Source organism: Cucurbita maxima, unplaced genomic scaffold, assembly GCF_002738345.1.
Source record: "Cucurbita maxima cultivar Rimu unplaced genomic scaffold, Cmax_1.0 Cma_Scf00026, whole genome shotgun sequence".
Classification (NCBI taxonomy): Eukaryota; Viridiplantae; Streptophyta; class Magnoliopsida; order Cucurbitales; family Cucurbitaceae; genus Cucurbita; species Cucurbita maxima.
In genome coordinates this window covers 2,696,462-2,717,536 of record NW_019272042.1, presented here as the reverse complement: position 1 = coordinate 2,717,536, position 21,075 = coordinate 2,696,462, and the positions used below count along the sequence as shown (strand labels likewise).

Sequence of the window (21,075 nt, the reverse complement as noted above, 5' to 3'; positions counted from 1 at the left end):
ATTGAACAATTACAACGGAAAACAAATCACGTAAAATTTTGATAAAATAAAAATAAAATAAAACGATACCTTGATCTAACCTAAGGGCTACAAAAATAACATGAATACTTCTACCCTAGCTTCAATCCCATGGCGTCACCGCGACATCATCGTCCGTAAAGAGGTACATTGCCTTTACTTGAAAATAAGTCTTTACCTGAAAATAAAAGTAGCACGTGACTTGAGTATTTCTAGAAATACTTAATAAGTAACCCTGGTCAATACATGCAATCGTATTTGAGACCTATCATAAAAATCATTTCATTTTGACTGATATTTTAATTTTAATTATTTTCTATTTTTCTCCCCTTTTTTAGATTTTTCTAAACATTTTTCTCTTTTATATCGTCTTAAAATTTGAACTTGAAAGTAAAAATCGAGAAATTAATTCCCGTTGGAGCATGAGTGCTACACTTAGTAGTTTTAAACATCCAACCTTTCATTAATGAGCTAAAAAAAATTATGATAATATCTTCTCAAACTCATCTTTATTAAGTTCGGGCTCTTACCAAGGGCAAGTGAGGCGACATCGTGTGCGGTGAGTTAAGAACGCTGCCTTCATCATATCTTCTCCCTGAGAAGGAGAAGCTCAATCATAACTTATTCTCTCGACGCTTCATTTTCGATGGCATTGCAACGGTATCGTCTTCCTTCTTGTCGATGTTTTCGACAAAGCTATGGATTCTATTGAGAGCAACATCGACGGTGTTGTCGTCCATGTTTGCGAAACACACTCGAAACCAACCTAGCTCGGTGACATGAAAGGATGAGCCAGGAGAAACATTGAGCTTGACTTCGTTGATAATCACACGCCAAAGCTCCATTTCAGCTTTGAAGGTTTGGTCTTTTAATAGCCTCCGTAGATCCATCCACACAAAAACTCCAGCATTGCTGTTCAAGCAAGTGATCCCCATTTTATCCAATTCTTTTGTGAACCTGAATTTGATTAACACATTCTTTAATTAATTGCATTTTGTAATGCTCTTCAATCCTACAAATAATAATGGTGCAGTTTAGCAAACCTTGCATGCCTCTCCCCGAGGCGCTTCGAGTTCTCGGCAAGAAATTTGTCGACAAAGTCCTCGTCGGAAAGCATGGCGGCGAGCAAATGTTGAGTCTGGGACGAGACTAGGCCGAAGCTCGACATCTGCCGAGCACGGCGGACGACGACATCGTTGTAAGAATAAATAATTCCAACTCGAAAACCAGGGAGGCCCATGTCTTTGGACAAGCTATAAAGAATATGGATGAGCTCCTTCTTGCAATGCTCCATTTCTTCAACAATCTGTGCGATGCTGATGAAGGTTGGGGCTTTGAAGACAGTGGCAGAGTAAATTTCGTCGCAGATTAAGTGAATGTCGTGTTGATTCACAAAGGTGACGAGGGTTTTAAGAGTGTCACGGTCGTATGTTGTGCCTAAGGGATTTGAGGGATTGATGATTATAACACCCTTCACTTTGATGTTGGCCTCTTGAGCCTTTTTGTAGGCTATTTCTAAGGCTGCCTTTGTGACTTGGAAGTTGTTCGAGCTGTTGCAATGGACCCGAATTATTTGTGCTCGTGTTCGCCATTTCAAATCTCGATCAAATCTGAAAAACAATATACGGATTGTCAGACAAAGACTTTTGAGTATTTTTACAATAATATGATATTGTTCACCTCATACCAAAAGATTATTAATATATGTAAATAAGTGATATGAACCAAGAGATATCAATCATACAATATACTTTGATGAATATGTGAAGAAAATGTTTGAAATTATCAAAAGATGTTTCAATTTATGCCGCATTAAAGAAGAATGAAGTTTCATTGTTATAAATTTTGGGTGGATTACAATGTAGAGTAATTGAAAGTTATTGTATTTCATTAATATGTTTTAAAGCTTTTTATTTACTTTAGGTACATTTACATAATCGTTAATTATGGTCATAAAGTATGAATGTTACAACTCTTGTAATGCATTTAATAGTTTCATTTTGAGGTTATATAAAGTCATATATGTTTTATTTATAAGCCAACTTGAAAAATATAGTAAAAGAAGCATTGGTACTTTCTTTATAGCCAATGACTAAGTTTATTTGCAATTCTATGTAGTTTAGATTGCATGTATAATCATTCAAGCTCGACATGATCAATCTGACTTGTAGAGTGATTCGAGTCTCAAACAAGTGTTCTTGTCTTGAGATATTTGATCAACAAGAATCAATCAAGCTAGACATTATCAATCTTGCTTGTGGAGTGATTCGAATCTCAAACAAGTGTTCTTGCCTTGAGATACTCGATCAACAAGGTAATCCGAATCTTACTTCCCTTGTAGTGATTTCCTTATCATTTGACGTTAGTCCTTTTCATTGGGTTGATTTTCATATCAAGAACAAAGAGCACGAGTTGTTAGTTTATTCAAGTGGGTAATGATCTGTGAGATCTCATATCGGTTAGGGGAGAGAAAGAAGCATTTTTTATAAGGATACGTAAATCTTTCCCTAGCAGACGTGTTTTAAAAAATTTGATGGAAAGTCTGAGAGGGAAAGCCTAAAGCGAGGACAATATGTGCTAGCATTGGGTTTTGACGGTTACAAATGATATTATAACCAGACACCAGGCGATGAGCTAGCGAGAAGGCTAAGCCCCGAACAGGGGTAGACACAAAGTGGTGTGTCAACAAGGACGCTCGGCCCCGAAGGGGGGATTGTGAGATTCCACATCGGTTGGGGTGGAGAACAAATCATTCTTTATAAAGGAAGCATGAGGTGGATATGAGACGGCGTGCCAACAAAGACGCTCAGAATGGTTAAGTTTTGACCCTCCAAAAACTTTGAAAGAGAATTTGTAGAGTTAAAAAGGAATATTGACTTAAAAAAAGTGAACAAAAAGAAATGAAAGAAGAACTCAGGCTGCATAGTATGGAGAAGGAACCAAAAAAGCATCCCCCAGATCTGCCAAACAAAAGATGACGGTTTCGCTCGATCCGGTAGCACCGCCACCCATCACAATCCGACTCGGGTCGAATTTCACCCTCCCACCCCTTACCTTCTCCATGAAACTCGCAATCGCCTGGAAATTTTTTTTTATTATAACCCATCAACTTAAGCATTTGAGTTTAAATATAGTTAGAATATCATATCTCCTACCTTTCCAAACTCTAGCAAACCACGATAATCTTGAAAGTTGGCAATACTTTTGAATCTTCCAAGTCCTTCAGGTGTACAAATTGAAGCTTCAGGGTGTTTTCTAATCCATTCGACAATCATACCAATGGAAAGCTATCGAAATTCACACAAAAACAAAGTTAATAAAATTTTCAAACGTGAAGTGATATAAGAAAAACATGAAAACACGATATACGAAACCTGATTTTCTGCTAAACCCATTTGAATAACACCCAAAGGATTATTCTCGGGGTGAAACGGATCGTTATCGTAAGCTTTCCACCCATCGAAATACGCCGAGTTCTCGCCGTGGCCATCATCAACGGCGATCTTAGAGAGAAGAGCTTGGTTCCTTTCGTCAATTTGATGAAACCCCATTTCAAAGTTGTTGAGGTGTTTGTTTTTTGTGTCCCTAAAAATGAGTGCTTTTGGGTTGTTAAGATACGAAAGAAAGAACAAAATGGGAGTGAATTTATAAGCACAGGGTCATGTTCAAACCATGTAAAAAGACAAGCCACGACGTACCTATAAAAAAAAAAAAGAAAAGGGGAAAGGGTGAATATAAAATACTGAGAAAGCCGCTTATTTGTATGCTCTAATCACATTCTTAACCTAATATGTTTTTTCGAACTTGTCATATGGTTATTAAGAAGTTTGGCCTAGTTCAAATATCCTCTGAATGTTTACCTCATACCACAATGTTGTCTATCACGAGCTAATCTATTTTTGTAGTCCCTCATCTCTTCTTAGAGTGGGCTTCCTCTACACACAATAGTAGCTTCTCAATATACTATTTATATAGTCCCTCGTCTCCTCTCAAAACCTTCAGATGTATGTGTTTTTACCGTTCTTGGGTCCTCTTCGATCTCTAGTTCCATTATGATTTGACTTCAAGTTCTTTTAAGAAAAATGTGCGAAATCATGCCAAGATCAACCTACTAAATTTTCAGATGCTAATTTCTTCGTACAGTGTAGATTTTGAGGAAAATCGAAACCTAAAATGATCATTCACTCTAGTTTTTCGAGGGTCTCCTAAATACTAGGAGGGGCAAAATTCTATTGACTTTGACCACACATTTTTTTATTTTCTTCGATTTTATTTTATATTTTTTCGAGCTTCTAGAGAACATTTCGAGCATTATTCTCTTCTACTGTATTCCTAAATTCGATCTCTAAGGTTTTCAATAAAATTTTGAAAGCTTAATCGTAAATGAAAAAATCGAGAAGATTAATTCTCGTTGGGGTTCAGATGTTTAATCCAACTGCACTAGTGTAAAATGAAGAGGATTTAACTCAAAGTAGACAATACATCATACAAGTACAAATATATCCTATTTCAATGATACCTAATTTAACTTCTTATGTAGCGTCCCAAGCTTTCTTCGAGTATGGGGGCGAAAGAAAGGTAATATTATTGTTCACTCGTTTGAGGTAGTGCATAGTTTTTCAACTTCTACGAAGTATCCATACTTAGGATTTGAAACAATTCCGAATCTGAATTCAGCACATGTATGTCTCATTATTCTCTTGCATCTCCTACAAAATGGTCACGTTTAGACAATCCCACAAACCAATATGAATCTTCTAGCTCAAATAGAAACTTACCGTATTAGCTTATAAGAAAATGATAAGAAACAAATAATAAATATTTAAATCGATGGGCTTGACCACGAAAAAGTTGGCAAAAAGAAAATAATTAAATCATACAACAAAACCCAATGGACTTCTAATCCAACCCCACGTTCATTAATGGATTGGCACCAAAATGTTGAAGGAGATGAATTTTGGGGAAATAAGATAATTTCAAAATGAGTCGAATTAAAATAAAAATTGATTTCTATGTGAAGATGGTCGGTGGGATCGACTGGGATCGACTATTTTGTTTGTTTATGAACTTTTAGTAGATCTAGAAATGTAAATTGATAAACGGAAGAAAATAATGCACAAGAATAGCTGTTGAACGATGAATAAATAAAAACGAATGTGTAACTATTTAGAATATTTGAGAACGAAAATAAGAACTTTCATTTAAGACTACGATTAGTAGTATGGTCGGTGGAAAATTGTTAAAGATAATGATGTCAGTACGATGTTAACATTTTGTTGTTATTTTCAATTCATATAAAAAGTTAAAAGGTTCAAAGTTTGTTTTAAAAAAGTTAAGCTTTTGGTCACTTTTACTCGGATGTGTCGAAACACTTTTGTGATATTAACTTAAATTTGTAATAGTTCGTGTTCAACCTTTTTATGGTATAAACGTATATATATGTTTTGGGGTTTTTGAGTCTCAACCAAATCAATGGGTCAATCGCATTCAAAGAAGATTAATAAATTCAAACAAGAAAATTCAATAGGGCTTCTAAAATCAAACCCACGTTCATTAAGGGATCGATACCAAAAAGTCAATGGAGATCGAATTTTGGAGAGATTTTTGTTTTTCTTTATCTAGATTTGAAAAAAAAAAAAACATAATTTCAAATCGAGTCGAATTAAAATAAAAATTGGCTTCTGAATATAGTCTTTGTGATCGACTATTTTGTTTGTACATGAACTTTTTAGTGAATCTAGAAATATAAATCATTAAAGTATACATAAACAAACGTTTTTTTTTTTACGTTAGAGCACAATTAATAGTATGGTTAGTGAGGATTTGTTTTTGTGACAAAGAACGATGCAAAGGTTGATAGAATAATGAGAAGATAATCAACCAAATTTTAATTTGAAAAATCCGATCAACTTAACTCAATATATATATAGTTTCAGTTGAGTTACGAACTTGCTTGTATAGAATTAAGTTAAAATAAATGAAACTTTGTAGATTGAGTTGGTTCGTGAATACCTTTACAAATTATAACGTGTTAATGGAACCAACTAAATTCATTTTTATGATGTAATTATATATACATATTTTTATTTTTATTTAGTTTCATAATTACTTTTATTATTTATTGTACCACTTTTAAAAATAATTTTACCACTTTTAAAAATAATTTTTAACTATTTTTAAAATGCAATTTTAATGGAAAAGTAAATATTAATTAAATATTTGAAAATAAATAAATACATGTTTTACCAACTAATATTTTACTTTTATTAAAAATAAAAAAAATTAAATAAATGATTCAAACATCGTGAACTAGCCCAACCTAAACATTTATAGTTGAACTGGGTTGAGTTCATTATTTAATAAAAGCTATTTTTGTTGAAAAGATTTACCATCAAAACAATTGAATTAGGTCTAAAAAATGTCTCAGTGGAACCCAACCCAACCCACAAATATGGCCATGACAAACCCAAACAAATCCAATTCAAAACTTTAAGATTCGGTTGGGTTGGGTTGAGTTGAGTTCATTATTTAATAAGAGTTAAAACTCGAACAGTTTAGTTAGATCTAAAAACCATTTCAATTCAACCCAATCCAACCCACGAACAGTTGTATGGCAAATTGAAATTGAAAGGAATAGTTAACCAATAAGTCGGCAAAAGTATAGACTTTTTGCTGATAGAACAAACACCATTACTGAAAAACCACGATAATTAAACCATCGTCGGGATGAGCTTTGATTTCAGAATTTGATTAAACCACAAAAATTTTCCGTCAAAAATATGATTAGAACATGATTGAGTTAGACAATTGAGGTATATTAAATGATTAATGGATGATAAGTAGCTTGATTAGTAGTCATTAAGCTATGTGATTTTACCAAAGTAGTGCCCTAATTGGTACAAAGTCACTCTCTAACGATAGATGATTTAACCAAAGTAGTGCCTTAATTATTGTAAGGTCACTCCTAAACTACATGTGTTTTGACTAGGATAGCGCCCTTAACATTTGCTAGGTCACTCATTATAAGATATGTGATTTGACTACGTTAGTGCCCTATTAGTTGTAAGGTCATTCATGCATATGACATGTGATTTGATTAAGGAAAATACTCTAATAGTAACACTACGTACTAATAAGCTTAAAGGAACTAGCGATATGACCTTAGTTGAGCTACACCGACATTGAGACCACTAGGTTAAATAAGCCCAAGGGGACAAATAGTAAGGTGTACAACGAAATGATAAAAGGTAACGGTGGTCTTGCATCGAAAATATATAAACGATAATGTTCAACATTCCCATGCATCCTCTGCGTTACGGTCACGTTACTTTTTTCTCGATTTTAAGAGTGATAACTATCCCCACAAATCAACACAAATCCTTTCAGCATATTTTGTCCTCATTCACATGCATTTTAGGAAAATTTCCAACATGTCATCCAACATAGAATTGTTCCATGCAAAACACGCTAAACTTGGAGTTGCTATGAACGATAATGTCCAACATTCCCCTGTGTTATGGTTAGGTTACTTATTTCTCGCTTTTAAGATTTATAACTATTCCCACAAACTAATACAGGTTCTTTCAGCATGTTTTGTCTTTACTCACATGCATCTTACGAAAATTCACACGAGCCCACCAAATATATAATTGTTCCATGCAAAACACACTTAATTTTGGAGTTCTTATGATTAAGCTACCGAAAAGAAAGGTTCACCTTATTAGTATAGTGGTAACTTTCAATTCTTCTAACCTCTCTTAATCATCATATATTCAGGATCGCTCTCATTTTAATATCTTTGTTCTTAAAACTAAAATTCAAAAGCAAAAAGGTTATATCCAATCGAAAAACTTGATGATTTTAAAAATGAAAATCGAAGATAATGAATCGAACTTGTTCCCACATGGTACGATATTGTTGTATACAATATTGTCTCTATTTTATTTGGAAAGACATGAAAATATTCTGTTTGAATAGAAAGTGATGCATTATTAATTGACAAAGAAAAAATTCTCCAAGGTAACATCTTTCCAACAACATAATGCCATTTCTTTTGGAGGTGGAAGAAGAGAGCCAATTATTCATATCCTCCACACACATACAAGAAAGAGGGAGGTCTCCATTAGCTCCAAACAAGCCCCACAAAACCCTATTCAAAATGCATATCATCCACCAAAACTCCAAGAAAGCAACCAATAATCATCCAACTCTTTCTAATAAACACCCTTCATAAATTAATTATCACATCCTCAAAAAGAAACAACTTTATGTTGCCATCTTTTTAAGTGCATTTCTTTGTCCTAGAACACATACCCATGTGATGTAAAAGAGGAATTAGGGTCTGGTGGGTTAGTGTCGAGAAATCTTTTTGTGATAAATTATGAGGTCACGAGCTAGTATTGTAAAAGTTTAAGCTCACCGTTAGTAGGTATTGTCTTCTTTGAACTTTCCCTTTCGGGCACGCGTTTATTAAGCAGAGATTTTCACACCCTTATAAGGAATGTTTCGTTCCCATCTACACTCGAGGTGGGATCTCACAATCTCCCCCCCTCCCCCCCCCGGAGCCCAGCATTCTTGCTGGCATTCGTTCCCCTGCCCCAATCAATGGGGATCTCACAATCCACCCCTTTTCGGGGTCCAATGTTCTTGCTGGCACTCTTTCCCCTCTCCAACTGATGTAAAATTTCACAATCCTCCCTCATTTGTGGCCCAGTGTCTTTGCTGGCACATAGTGTCTGGTTATAATATCATTTGTAACAGCCCAAGTCCACCCTAGCAAATATTGTCCTCTTTGGGATTTTCTTTTTGAGTTTCCCCTCAAGGTTTTTAAAATGCATCTACTAGAGAGAGATGTTCACACCCTTATAAAGACGCTGACACTCCTTCCCCTCTCCAGCCAATGTGAAATCTCACAATCCACCTCATTAGTGGCTTAGTCTCCTCACTAGCACATGACTCGGTATCTGGCTTTAATACTATTTGTAACAATCCAAGCTCACTGCTACTATATTGTTCTCTTTGGGCTTTCCTTTTCGAGTTTCCCCTCAAGCGTCTACTAAAGAAAATTTTCCACACTCTTCTAATGAATATTTCATCCCCCTCTCCAACCAACATGGAATTTGACATGTACATAGAATTAAGAACTTGTAAGAGTCTCTACGTGTATACCTTTGACACATCAACACATCTCAATTTGATTTGATGGGAGCTCGATATTGCAATCGTAGCTTTGAAATTTTATGTTCTTTATTTAATGGGGGTTATGTTTTATTTTGACCAACTACCTAACTCCACACATTACTACCCCTTTGACATTGAAAATTTCACAATATAATTAATATCATAGATGGAACATTAAGTTTACTTTTTGACTTTAACATTTGAAAGTTTAGAGTAAAATAGTAAAAAAGAGCCAAAATTATTGAATATTTCTACACATTAAACTAAAATATTGGGTAAATAAAACACCAAAAAGCCATAATATTTGTTTGTTTTTTTTTTTTTTTTTTTTTTTTTTTTTTTTTTTTTTTTTTTTTTTTTTTTTTTTTTTTTTTTTTTTTTTTTTTTTTTTTATCTACAAGAGAGAGCTTTAGCTTCAAAGGGGTAGTAGGTTTGGCTTCCAAAATGCCTTGGCTTAAGGCACCATAGAAATTGTAATACTCAACAAATAACACAAGCATTTGGGTTCTCTTCCATGCTGTGGACATGGTAATGACTGGTCAAGTGAGGGTTATATGGTCTATGAGCCTTGACCATGTCCATTACTGGGTCAGGTTGCTGCATATACATAGGCATCGGCATCGGCATCGGCATATGCATCGGCATTGGCATCGGTATCGGCATTGGTGCTGGCACAGCGACTGGCGGTGGCTCTTTCTTCTTCTCGTCCTCCTTCTTTTCACCGTCTTTCTTCGACTCGTCTTTCTTGTCGTCCTCCTTCTTCGGCTCGTCTTTCTTCGCGTCGTCTTTTTTAGCCTCTCCTTCTTTCTTTGGCTCCTCCTTCTTACCCTCTTCTTCTTTCTTTGGTTCCTCTTTTTTGGGCTCCTCCTTCTTTGGCTCCTCCTTCTTTGGCTCCACTGCTGGCCCTACTGAGATTATGTCTGTTGGCCAATACTTCCTCAGCTTGCTTACTACATTCACTGGATCCACTGTCCCAATTACTGTCAGCTTCTTCTCCTTCATGTCCATCGCAATTGAATCAATTCCTGCCAATTTATAATCATTTAAGAAAGAACAATAAATGGATACAAAATATTTATTTATACTAAAAGAGCAAATATGATGCTTATGATAAGTCGTAATAGAAAACAAATATCTAGATATTTATCTATACGCTTAAACTTTTAGCTGATTGAACTATAATCGTTTTACACGATATCAAAATCGAAGATTACGTGATCGTTTCATATAATTGAGGGTGTTAGATGAGCCATCTTTTTCTCTAGGAAGAATATTCCTTATTAGACCAAAATCAAGGTTGATTTAAAGTTCAAAGAATATTGTGGATGGAAAATTTTTGAAATGGGTTTTTTTTTTTTTTTTTTTATAAATGATAAAAAATTGTTAATCATTCTTTTTTAATGAAAAGTGAAAAGCAGCCAAAGGGCATGTGGGTTAGGTTTGGTGGTGGGGTTTGGGTAAGTTAGAGGATCAAAATCGATCAACATACACAAACAACCAACAGAATTTGTCTTGACAAAGACATTTAATTTTCAAAGAAATTATGTCTCTAAGCAATCCTATGAGATTAAGAATTAGCTTCACTTCAAAGGAAAAACAAAACAAAAAAAAAAAAAAAAAAAAAACATCATAGGAAAGAAAAACATAGAACAAAAAGAACCTGAAAGTGTTGATACGGTCTTCAAAGCCTTTTGTTTGGCCTTGTCATCGTGTAAATCAAGCTTCAATATGAACTTCTGCAAATCCCAAATCCAAAATTAAGAGATCTAATTCGATCTATTTCAACAAAAATGAAAAACCCACGAGAAAAACATCATCGGAATCCACGAAAATTGAAAAAAGAAAGTAAAGATTTGATTTTTTTGTGGGAATCCAACATGAGAGAATCCAATCTCTAATACCCACGTCTTGGATTCTCGTAACAAACATAAAAGAAAGAGAAAAGGGCATTGTTTTTTAGATCAAATAAGAAAAAGAAGAGACCTTCATAGGTGCGTTGTTGATGAGAAAGGATAAGAACAAATGGGTATTGATGAGAGAGAGAGAGAGAGAGAGAGAGATGATGAAGAAGAAGAGAACAAGTAGAATTATGCTTAGTTTTGTGGGGAGTCGTAGTACAAATAGAAGAGAGAGAGAAAATGGTAAAGGTTTTTGAGTCCAAACAAGAAATGGCAGAGGAGAAGAGAGGGATAAAATGGTGGGATAAAGTTAGAGAGAGAGAGTGTAGCTGTTTTTGAAGAAAAATGAGAGATCGTGGAGATTTGACGGTATCGTATATGAGAGAGAGAGAGAGAGCCACCACTATGTCCTCGCTTCTAAAAAAAACCCATGCATTGATGCGTTTCATTTGTTAATATGCTTAGTGGGTTGTTCAACGTGACATCCACGCGCCGCCTTTTGTCTTCAAATCCTCTTTGGATGGCTCATTCTTGGTCCCACTTTCCCTAGATCTTCGAGATTTGTTTTCTATTTTTGCCTTTTTCTCATTTTCTACCACTTTTCATAGGCGGCGCGTGAAAGTCACGCGCCGGTTATGATCTAGTTCTCTTTGTCATGACTGGTTGGCCAAGGTTACGGTCCAAGTTTTGCTAATCAAGTCCACTTGTGGGCCGTAATAGTCTAAATGGGTGGCTAAGGTTATGGTCTAAGTTCTATTAATCGAGGCACCAGGTGCCTGGTGGTATCCTTCTAGCTTGGGTCTAATTAGCATTCCCTTTTAGGTATGGTTAACTACCAAATAATTTTTAAATATTAAACAAAATGCTTCTGAACTTTATATAGATTTTGTGAGATTTCACATCCGGTGGAAAGTAAAATGAAACAGTTTTGGTAAAAGTGTGTAAACCTCTCTCTAGTACATGTGTTTTAAAATCTTGAGGAGAAGCTCGGAAAGAAAAACCTAAATAACACAATATCTACTAGTAGTGAGTTTTAGCTGTTAAAAATCTGCTCCAACGTGATTGTTTAACCTATTAAATTTTGAATATTTGAGATAAATGCTATTTTTTAGTATCAAATTTGTCGAAATGCCTCCAAATTATGAAAATTGATTAAAACACTCAAAAAAAAATATATATTGAAGGAATCCACTACAAGGTGGCATGTGCTACTAAATGTGTGAGATAAACCATTAAAAATGTGTGTAACGACCCTATTTAATATTTCTACCACATCATAGTATGTCTACAATATACGAAAAAATTTATGCAAAATTATTAATAAAACACAATTTTCTTTCCGCAGACGGTGGGTTTTGAACCCACGCGCACTTATGTGTAAAAGAACGCAAGTCTTCTCCTTTAACCTCTCATGCAAAATTTATTATAGTATTTTTGTGGTTAAAATGTTTAAAAAAAATTATTTGTTAGTGGATTAAAAAAAAATAAAGGAAGATTTATAACCTTAATTTTTTAAAAGTAAATATTTATAGAGTAAAATTCTAAAAAATTATAAATGGATGATGTGTGAGGATCTTTTCTACTCCCGCGACCGAGGGTCTAAAACTATGACTGCTTTAAATTAAAATCGTAAACATGGGCATAGACTTCTGTAACCTAGCATATGATTTTGGTTTAACCTATTCTCGTAGCTTCATTGTTCTAAAACGTCTATGATATATAATCATGTAAACTCAAATGCCATCTAAAAATATAAAACTATTTTTTATATTTTCGAGTCTTTTTCAAAAAAAAATTTATAGAAAAAAATGAAATTAAATGCTAATAATTGAAGAGAAAAAGAAGAAAGTGATTTAGAAAGAAGTGTTGCAACAACTCTATGCCATTCTAGTTGTGACGATAAAGTTGGTATGGTGCTCGTACCGTCTCGATACTATAGAACTTGACGAGATAACACGTGCATGTGCTTGAAGAAATTTTGGTAAATATTGGGACAATGGGCTAGAATCTCGAGTTATGATAGAGTTTTTTCTTTCTCTATAAATAAATCTTTTTTCAGCCAAATTTATTTTTTCGGGAACAAATATATTTTTTAAATGTTGATGTAAAAAAAAAAAATGTAGATTTTATTGATGATGAAAATATGAATATATCTAAGATATTCAATTTAAATTGCTTACACAGTCAAACCACCAAGAGGACCATAAACCAAATACCATCCACCACTCCCACCCCCACAAGACGGCAGCGCATGAGAACCACGCGCCACGTGACCCTTCGGGATTTATACACACATTTGGCGACCACAGTCAAAAATTTAAAAAGAATCCACAAGGATACGGCGGCGCGTGAGAAACCAAGCGTACCTTAATTGTGGTTGGTGGTGGTGGTGGCGGTGGTGGTGGGGGCTTAAGTTTAGCAGTCATTTTAGGCCATATCATTCATTATAGGAAAATAAATAAATAAATAAATAAATAATCCAGTTGTGTAGGTCCCACTGCTGGTCATCGTCAGAAAAGCGCATCCACGGGTTTTCGCAATCTGGGCGGCTAATAGTGGGCCCCACTACCACCACCCACCGTAGATGGCTGCCACGTTGACAATGCGATTAAGATGACGTGCGATTATAAGGTGACGTGTCAACATCACTTTATTGAAAAATTTATTTATTTATTTATTGGGTAAATTTTTTTTATATTAGTTCGGTTCTGATCAGGAAAATGACGTCGTTTTCCGTAGTAAGAAAAGAATGATGGCAATTGTTTATTAGTAATTATTTTCCTTTTTGTTAAATAATTATGGGAAATTAAAATTTTCCACGTAGGACAATTGGAGCTAGTAAATATAATAAATACAGTACACGTGTGGTGAGAAAAAAAAATCTAAATTACACGTATATTAGTTTATTTAAAAAGTTTTAATTTTTAATTTTATATTTAATTAATCTTATCGTTCACTTTTATAAATTTACGTCAAAATTTTAATATAATAGTTGGGAACTTTCGAGTGACTGGAATAAAATTATTTATTTAAATTTTTATTTTTTTAGAATAATAATTATAAAATTAAATAAATAATATATATATACACGTACTTAATCAAAAATAAAACTTCGACATTATTTTTAAATTCAAGAGTTTAAAAAAATGTTGGGGTTTAATATCAAATAATCTATATATTTTTTTTATTTTAAACTTTGGAAATTAAATTTATAATTTTATTATAATTCGAAAACAAAATAAAAAGGGCAAAATTAAAATAAAATAAAAGACAAAAATGTTAATTTAATTTGGCAAGGACAAAGAATCTTGGAGAATAAGTCCAAAAATTGCTGACACTTTGCCAATACTTCAAGAAAAGTAAGTGATAGCACAAGTGGCTTTGTCCTCTTACAAATTCGATCCAACCTAAACCAACCTATCTCGTACTGTCTAGGTTGAGTTATGAACTTACTTTAGTTGAGTTTAATTAAATAAAAACGAAATTTTATGAATTAAATTGAATAAATGACTCGAACTATTCGAACCAATTACATTTATGTTAATTCTAAAAAATGATTAAACTCAAATCACCGACATCTCAATTATAAACGACCTAATTTTTCCTTTTAAATATAATTGGAGTGTTTAAATTGATGTAAGATATAGTGTACGCTCATCTCATTAGGTAAATTAATACTTTAAAAAGTTTCGTTTTCAATTGATTGTGTTTCGATTAAATGAATTTTTTTATTTATAATAAAACGTTATTTTCACTCCGATCAATATATCGTCTAGAATTATTTGATTAATATTTAATTATTTAATTATTGTTACATGTACGACGGCATGATTAAATAAGAATTCAATTATTATTTTAAAAGTAGATGATGTAATATCTTAAGTTCATATTATTAAAAAAAAAAAAAGTCAGAATCCTTAAAAAGGAAATTCACTATTCATTAGTGAAAAATGAGAAACGACAATTTCAGGCCTCAATGCCGAAATGTAGTAGGGTCTTTAAGCCCCATGCTCGATTCACGAGATTCTTGGGCCGTCTCGCGAATATCTTTGATCTAAACATTTGCATCAACTTTTTCTTAGAATTTCAACTACGCCTTCACTATCGCAATACTTGGTTACTTGACTATTATTAAAAGTTTTTAAAACAAAAAATATTAATTCCTTCATTTTCGACTAAAATATCAGACGTGATCGACCTCTCGAGAAAGATAATAGATAATAATAAAAGCAAGATTAATTAATAACTTGATAGGAATCATGCATTTCTAGAAGCATGGATCATGCATATTCTAAAAATAACACATAATTTTATTTATTATATACATGAAATATAAAATAATGCATTTCTCTCAATATTTTTTATATTATTTGTATTTGTTTTGGATGGAACCAAACTTAAATGAAATTTGTGAAACCTCTCCACGTCTTTTTAAAAAATTATGAGGTTAACAACTATTAAAATGGATAATATTTGTTAATAATAAACTTGGATAGTTACAAATGGTATTAAAGCTAGATAGCGAACAGTGTACCAATAAGGATGTTGAGCCTCAATATAGAACCTTGTTACAATTGATATCAAAGCCAGACATCAAGCGATGTGCCAATTAGGATGTTGGGCTGTAAGGGCGATAGATTGTGAGATTCTACATTGATTTGAGAAGAGAATGAAACATTCTTTAAAAGCGCGTGAAAACCTCTCACTAACAAACTGAGGTTAAAGAAGATACGTAACTGGTCAAAATGGACAATATTTGGGGACACTTTATAAACGATGATACGTAACGAGCTACATAAATATATCATATAAAGTAAATAAATATATTTACCTTAAAAGACATTTTTATCTATCTAGCCGAACATAAAATTTTTCCGCAATAAACTTGGGAAGAAGATATTTTCAGCTCTCATGGCTGCCATTCGTTTTCGCGCGGCAAAGCTCCAAAGCATTCTGATTCAATCAACTACCAAACCATCCATGTTTGTAAATTGCAATGGCGACGATCTTCCCTTTTCAATCACGTACATCTCTTCGAACATCTCTCAACGCCATTCGACCTAATCGCCCTCTCAAGATCTGCACAATCCGGTGTCAAGGGGACAATCCCGCTACCGATTCGCCGAAGAATCGAGAATCTAAGCCCGAGAATGCGGTGCTGAAGGTCGCTTGGTATGGCTCCGAGCTCTTGGGGATCGCCGCTTCATTTCTCCGTCCGCCGACGGATGTTGAAACGCCTGTTAGGGCTCAGGAGCTCACGAGAGATGTGTCCGGTGCAATTCGTCGCCCTGTGATTGTGGAAACGATTAAGAAGGATTTTGAGCGGTCGTACTTCGTCACAGGTTTGGGAAATTTTTGTTTATGCGAGAGCTGTTTTTTTATCTGGAAGTTTGGAAGTTCTAGAGTTCTAGGGTTCTTTTGAAATCAGGATAGTTTGTTTTGTTCAGTTCAAGTTGTTCTTAGCCAATTCTTAATCAAGAGTTTGTTTATATGAAAAAGATGTTTGGGAATGGAAAATCAGTACTTAAATTATAAGTTTAGTGTTCGAACAAAATATTTAGGCTTGGTTAGACACTAAATTGAAAGTGCAGAGTCGTAGGCATAAAAGTTCATTTTATATCTAACATATAAGTTACTTTTTCGAATACCACAAGAAACTATTACGCACAAAATGAAAAGTTTAGGAATCTAATTGATATTTTAAAAATTTACGAATATGTTAGACACAAACATAAAAGTTCGAGACCTTTTTGAAGATATTGAGACACAAGCTTTAATAGTTCTAGACTAAATTTGTAAATCAACTACAAAAGTTTATCGACTAAAAGTGACCTCTTCAAAGTAAAAGAATGAGTATCCCATGAGGGGCAGACTAGTTGGCAAGGGCTTGAGGTCTCTTGGTCATACCGGTTTAGAGGACCCAAGTCCGATCCTTTGGGTGAGCTTAATCCCAAAAACCCTCGATGTCTCATGGGTTTGGGCCTTGGGGTCAAGTGTAGGTGTCCCTAAATATAGGGATAAAAGTATGAGATCCCAGATTGCTTGCGGAGGAAACAAAGCATTCTCTATAAGGATGTGGAAACTTCTCCCTAGTAGACGTGTTTTAAAAACTTTGAGAGGAATCTCGAAAGGGAAAACTCTAAGAGGGAAATATCCTAGCGGTAGGCTTGGGCTGTTACAAAAAGCTCCAACTCTATAGTAAAAGAATGAGATTCAAACCTTTTTATCTATGTAAATTTCAAGTTGAAGAACATAACATTCAAAAATACTAATTCAATGAATAAAAAAATTAGAAAAAATTGTATAAAGAATCTAATTAGCAAAATAATGAAGTGAATGTGTTCACTTATATTAACTTTGGCTCACTCATTGTAGAACTTGTGAGCAGTTTTTCCAACTTTTGTTTATTTCTATTTGGTGACGATCAGGGAACCTGACTGTTGAAGCTTATGAAGAGCAGTGCGAATTTGCTGATCCGGCTGGTTCTTTCAAAGGTCTTAGCCGATTCAAAAGAAACTGTACAAATTTTGGATCCCTTGTTGATAAGTCAAACATGAAGCTTACCAAATGGGTGGATTTTGAGGTGAGCTCATTCTATAGAGATTACTGTTTTTTGTTTACTAAGCTTAGTGTTGAATTGTTGGTTGATTGGACTGAGTACAGGACAAGGGCATTGGACATTGGAAGTTCAGTTGTATCTTGTCATTTCCTTGGAGACCAATTCTATCTGGTATGTTTAATTTATGATGCATCAGAGTTAGTTTGAGGTAATTTCTTGGAATGGTGTTTTTTCAGTGCAGTACATCTGGAATGAGCACTAATTAAGTTTTTTCTCTAAGAACATTCTCTGCTTTGAAATGGTAATAAAAAGTAATTTTAACCTTAAAATGTTCATGTGAGATCTCACATCGGTTAGAGAGGAGAACAAAACATTTTTTATAAGGGTGTGGAAACCTCTCTCTAGCATATGCGTTTTAAAAATTTTGAGGGGAAGCCCGAAAGGGAAAGCCCAAAGATGACAATCTTTGCTAGCGGTGGGCTTGGGTAGTTATGAATGGTATTAGAGCCAAATACCAGCCGGTGTGCCAACGAGGACATTGGGTACCGAAGGGGGGTGGATTTTGAGATTCCACATCGGTTGGGGAGGAGAATTTTTTATAAGGCTTTGGAAATCTCTCTCTAGCATATGCATTTTAAAAACCTTGAGGGGAAGCCCAAAAGGGAAAGCACGAAGTGGACAATATTTGCTAGCGGTGGGCTTGAGCCATTACAAATATTGGAGGGTCCCACATCGATTTGAGAAGGGAACGAACACTAGCAAGGTTGTTGGGCCCCGAAGGGGGGTGGATAGTGAGATCCCACATCGGTTGGGGAGGAGAACGAAACATTCTTTATAAGGGTGTGGAAACCTCTCTCTAGCAGATGCATTTTATAAAAGCTTTGAGGAGAAGCTCGAAAGGGAAAACTCAAATAGGACAATATCTGCTAGCGGTGGGTTTGGGTCGTTACAAATATTGAGGGGTTCCACATCGATTAGAGAAGAGAACGAGTGCCAGTGAGGATGCTGGGCCTAAAAGGGTGGTGAATTGTGAGATCCGAAGCATTCTTTGTAAGGGTGTAGAAACCTCTCTTTAACCGACACATTTTAAAAACCTTGAGGGGAAGCCTGAAAGGGAAAACCCAAAGAGGACAATATATGCTAGCGATGGGCTTGGGCCGTTACCGTTCGAAATCACTTTGGACTATACAACCCCTAGTAAGATGGAAATTTAAGACTACCTTTAATGGATTAATGCATTTTCTCTTAAAAAAAAAAGTCATAGAGTATAAGATAAGTTTTGTGTTAAATTTGTATAGAGGTATTGTGAAGTTACTGTGAATACTCTGAACAAAATATTGTATATTGCAGCAACTGGATATACAGAGTATTATTTTGATGCAGGATCTGGAAAAGTAAGCAGGTAAGAATGAATACCCACTTTATTATAGGCAGACCTCTAAATCCATTGGTGTTTCTGAATCTTCGTTGCTAAAAAATCACCATTTCTCAGGCATGTAGAACACTGGAATGTTCCTAAAATGGCTTTACTGAACCAAATTCTGAGACCCACTCGAGCTTGGTTGTGGTTTAAGAAACCAGGTGCTGACTGATTCTTCTTTCTCATAAGAACACAGCTTAGATCATAAACCTTTTCTTGTCAATGTTTTAATTTGATTTAGAAATCATATTTTGTGGGGTAATGTAAGGAAATTATATGTAACAGAGAGATTTTTTCTTTTCTTTTTGTTTATTAAAGTATGTGTAATAGATAGAGATTTGTACCGATGGAACATGAAAGAATGAGATAGCATACAGCTGGTTGATTGGTGCGTACCTTTTTCTATGATTGGAATCTGCTGATTGAGAATTTGAGGGATAAAAGTTTCTCTTTTTGTTTTTAAAAGTTAATAGATAATTTTTATTCGAGATTCAAATCATTCCACGTGGAAAATCGATCTTGTCAAGTTTGAATGATTCTAAACATACGTTCTAAACTAAATGGAATTGCAAAGAAACTTTGCTATGAGTGGAAAAGTAAGAACACTTAGCTCTAACGAGAAGGAATTAGGAGAAGTAAAATTTGGATTACCTTGATCACACTTAATCAAGATTCGAATCACTCAATTATTTCTTTAAGAGTTGAGTCGTTCATTACTGAAAATTGTATTTCATATCTACAATTATATCTTGTGGGGGACTCTAACAGGGTCGTTCAATGGAATCACAAGTAACTTGAATGATTCTAAACGTGCTATCTAAACTACATAAAATTATAAAGAAACTGACTCTCGGCTAGAGGGAAGAAAAAAAAATATTTTTTTACTACATTTTTCAAGTCTTAACTACAAAGGTATACACTAATTTTTTTTGACGTTTCGTACTTTATAACCATGTTTAGCTAAAAGTCTTAAAATTTAAAACACAACAAAACACCGTAAATGTAGATTTTAATCATTCATCATAATTTGTAACCATATAAGAATAAATTAAAAGCACATTGAACTTATCTTAAAGGTTTTGTTGCTTTTTAATGTGAAATTGATTGATTGCAACTTGAATTCAACTTTAATAGAACTTGACTTTATTTTATCTTGTGGTAATTTAAACAGCATTCTTAGCAACTTCCTAAGTTCATTGTACAATTGAGATGTCGTAGTTCATATCAATGTCCCACTTATGTACCCATAATTTTTTCCCAGAGAGCATTCTCAACCATAGAACAAGTCTTTAGAATAGAATAAGTCAAATAATTCAATCAAAATTAAATAAGTTAGAATAAATCTTTAGAACACTTTGCTGGCACAAAATGACTCCGAAGCAAACTACAAATTCAAAATCATTATTTTAAATAATTGTGAGTATATAAAATAGTGTTTTAAATTTGCGAAACTAAACATTAAATTAATTTTAAAAATGAGCTTAACTATTTCAAAATCACTTTCAAACATGTCTAAGTTATTGTCTCCACAGCTTCAACCAATATTATGTTTTTTTCAATAAACCCTAAATTTAAGTTTATGAAAGGATTAAATTTTTAATATTTTTTAGAAAATAAATAAATAAATAAAAAGAAAACTCAATTATTCAATTGGAAAAGGTTGGGAAAATGTGGACTTGTCAAAGGCGGCGACAGCTAAGAAGAGAACACCATAATTGAATACTCGGATAGACCCGTCCAAAGATAGTCAAATTATGCTTTTGCCCCTACCATTTCTAGCTTTTTATTATTATTTTTTTTTAATGTATAGAAAATTTGAGTGATAAATTGAGTCGTAAATTTTCATTAAATATTTAAAAATAAACAAATAAATGTTTTACGAATAAACATTTTACTTTTTTAACAATTTTTTTATTTTTTAAAAAGTTTAAGATATTTAATTAAATTAAATAAAGAAAAAACCCAAAATGGTCATTTAGAAAAGTATGGGAAAGGAATTT

At 33.9% G+C, this 21,075-nt stretch overlaps 3 protein-coding genes across 7 annotated transcripts; 1 reads left to right on the top strand and 2 right to left on the bottom strand.

Moving 5' to 3' along the window:
• Positions 1–632: 632 nt before the first annotated feature.
• LOC111499264 (1-aminocyclopropane-1-carboxylate synthase CMW33-like) lies at positions 633–3,569 on the bottom strand. Of its 2 annotated transcripts, XM_023150813.1 has the most exons (5): positions 3,393–3,569; positions 3,174–3,305; positions 2,936–3,096; positions 1,062–1,628; positions 633–975 (listed from the first exon to the last, which is right to left on the bottom strand). In XM_023150813.1, exons 1-5 carry the CDS (start codon positions 3,567–3,569, stop codon positions 633–635), a joined length of 1,380 nt encoding a protein of 459 aa, XP_023006581.1. The 2 variants fall into 2 exon arrangements, with proteins under 2 accessions (XP_023006581.1, XP_023006582.1); XM_023150814.1 differs by lacking the exons at positions 3,174–3,305; positions 3,393–3,569 and having other exon boundaries at positions 1,062–1,629; positions 2,937–3,081.
• Positions 3,570–9,436: 5,867 nt separating this feature from the next.
• On the bottom strand, positions 9,437–11,493 carry LOC111499316 (heavy metal-associated isoprenylated plant protein 39-like). 4 transcript variants are annotated; one of them, XR_002720919.1, is made up of 4 exons: positions 11,182–11,493; positions 10,859–10,934; positions 9,579–10,226; positions 9,437–9,508 (listed from the first exon to the last, which is right to left on the bottom strand). XR_002720919.1 is itself a non-coding variant. In XM_023150890.1 (3 exons), the coding sequence occupies exons 1-3, from the start codon at positions 11,185–11,187 to the stop codon at positions 9,679–9,681; spliced, it is 627 nt and encodes a 208-aa protein (XP_023006658.1). In that variant the 5' UTR covers positions 11,188–11,490; the 3' UTR covers positions 9,583–9,678. The 4 variants fall into 4 exon arrangements, 1 of the variants encoding a protein (XP_023006658.1); XR_002720917.1 differs by having other exon boundaries at positions 11,104–11,182; XR_002720918.1 differs by having other exon boundaries at positions 9,579–10,223; positions 11,104–11,182.
• Positions 11,494–15,971: 4,478 nt separating this feature from the next.
• On the top strand, positions 15,972–19,480 carry LOC111499312. The gene is made up of 5 exons (XM_023150883.1): positions 15,972–16,438; positions 17,525–17,679; positions 17,760–17,826; positions 19,006–19,057; positions 19,148–19,480. The coding sequence occupies exons 1-5, from the start codon at positions 16,093–16,095 to the stop codon at positions 19,245–19,247; spliced, it is 720 nt and encodes a 239-aa protein (XP_023006651.1). The 5' UTR covers positions 15,972–16,092; the 3' UTR covers positions 19,248–19,480.
• Positions 19,481–21,075: the final 1,595 nt, after the last annotated feature.

Excerpts from the sequence above, each read along its gene's own strand:
- LOC111499264 (XM_023150813.1), bottom strand. The coding sequence starts at position 3,569 with ATGGGGTTTCATCAAATTGACGAAAGGAACCAAGCTCTTCTCTCTAAG. Across the intron at positions 1,629-2,935 it reads CCTTCTCCATACTATGCAGC|ATTTGATCGAGATTTGAAAT; the intron begins CTGAGTTCTTCT and ends ATTGTTTTTCAG. Across the intron at positions 976-1,061 it reads CTCGGGGAGAGGCATGCAAG|GTTCACAAAAGAATTGGATA; the intron begins GTTTGCTAAACT and ends AATCAAATTCAG.
- LOC111499316 (XM_023150890.1), bottom strand. Across the intron at positions 10,224-10,858 it reads GACCGTATCAACACTTTCAG|GAATTGATTCAATTGCGATG; the intron begins GTTCTTTTTGTT and ends ATAAATTGGCAG.
- LOC111499312 (XM_023150883.1), top strand. The coding sequence starts at position 16,093 with ATGGCGACGATCTTCCCTTTTCAATCACGTACATCTCTTCGAACATCT. Across the intron at positions 17,680-17,759 it reads CCAAATGGGTGGATTTTGAG|GACAAGGGCATTGGACATTG; the intron begins GTGAGCTCATTC and ends GACTGAGTACAG. Across the intron at positions 19,058-19,147 it reads GGATCTGGAAAAGTAAGCAG|GCATGTAGAACACTGGAATG; the intron begins GTAAGAATGAAT and ends ACCATTTCTCAG.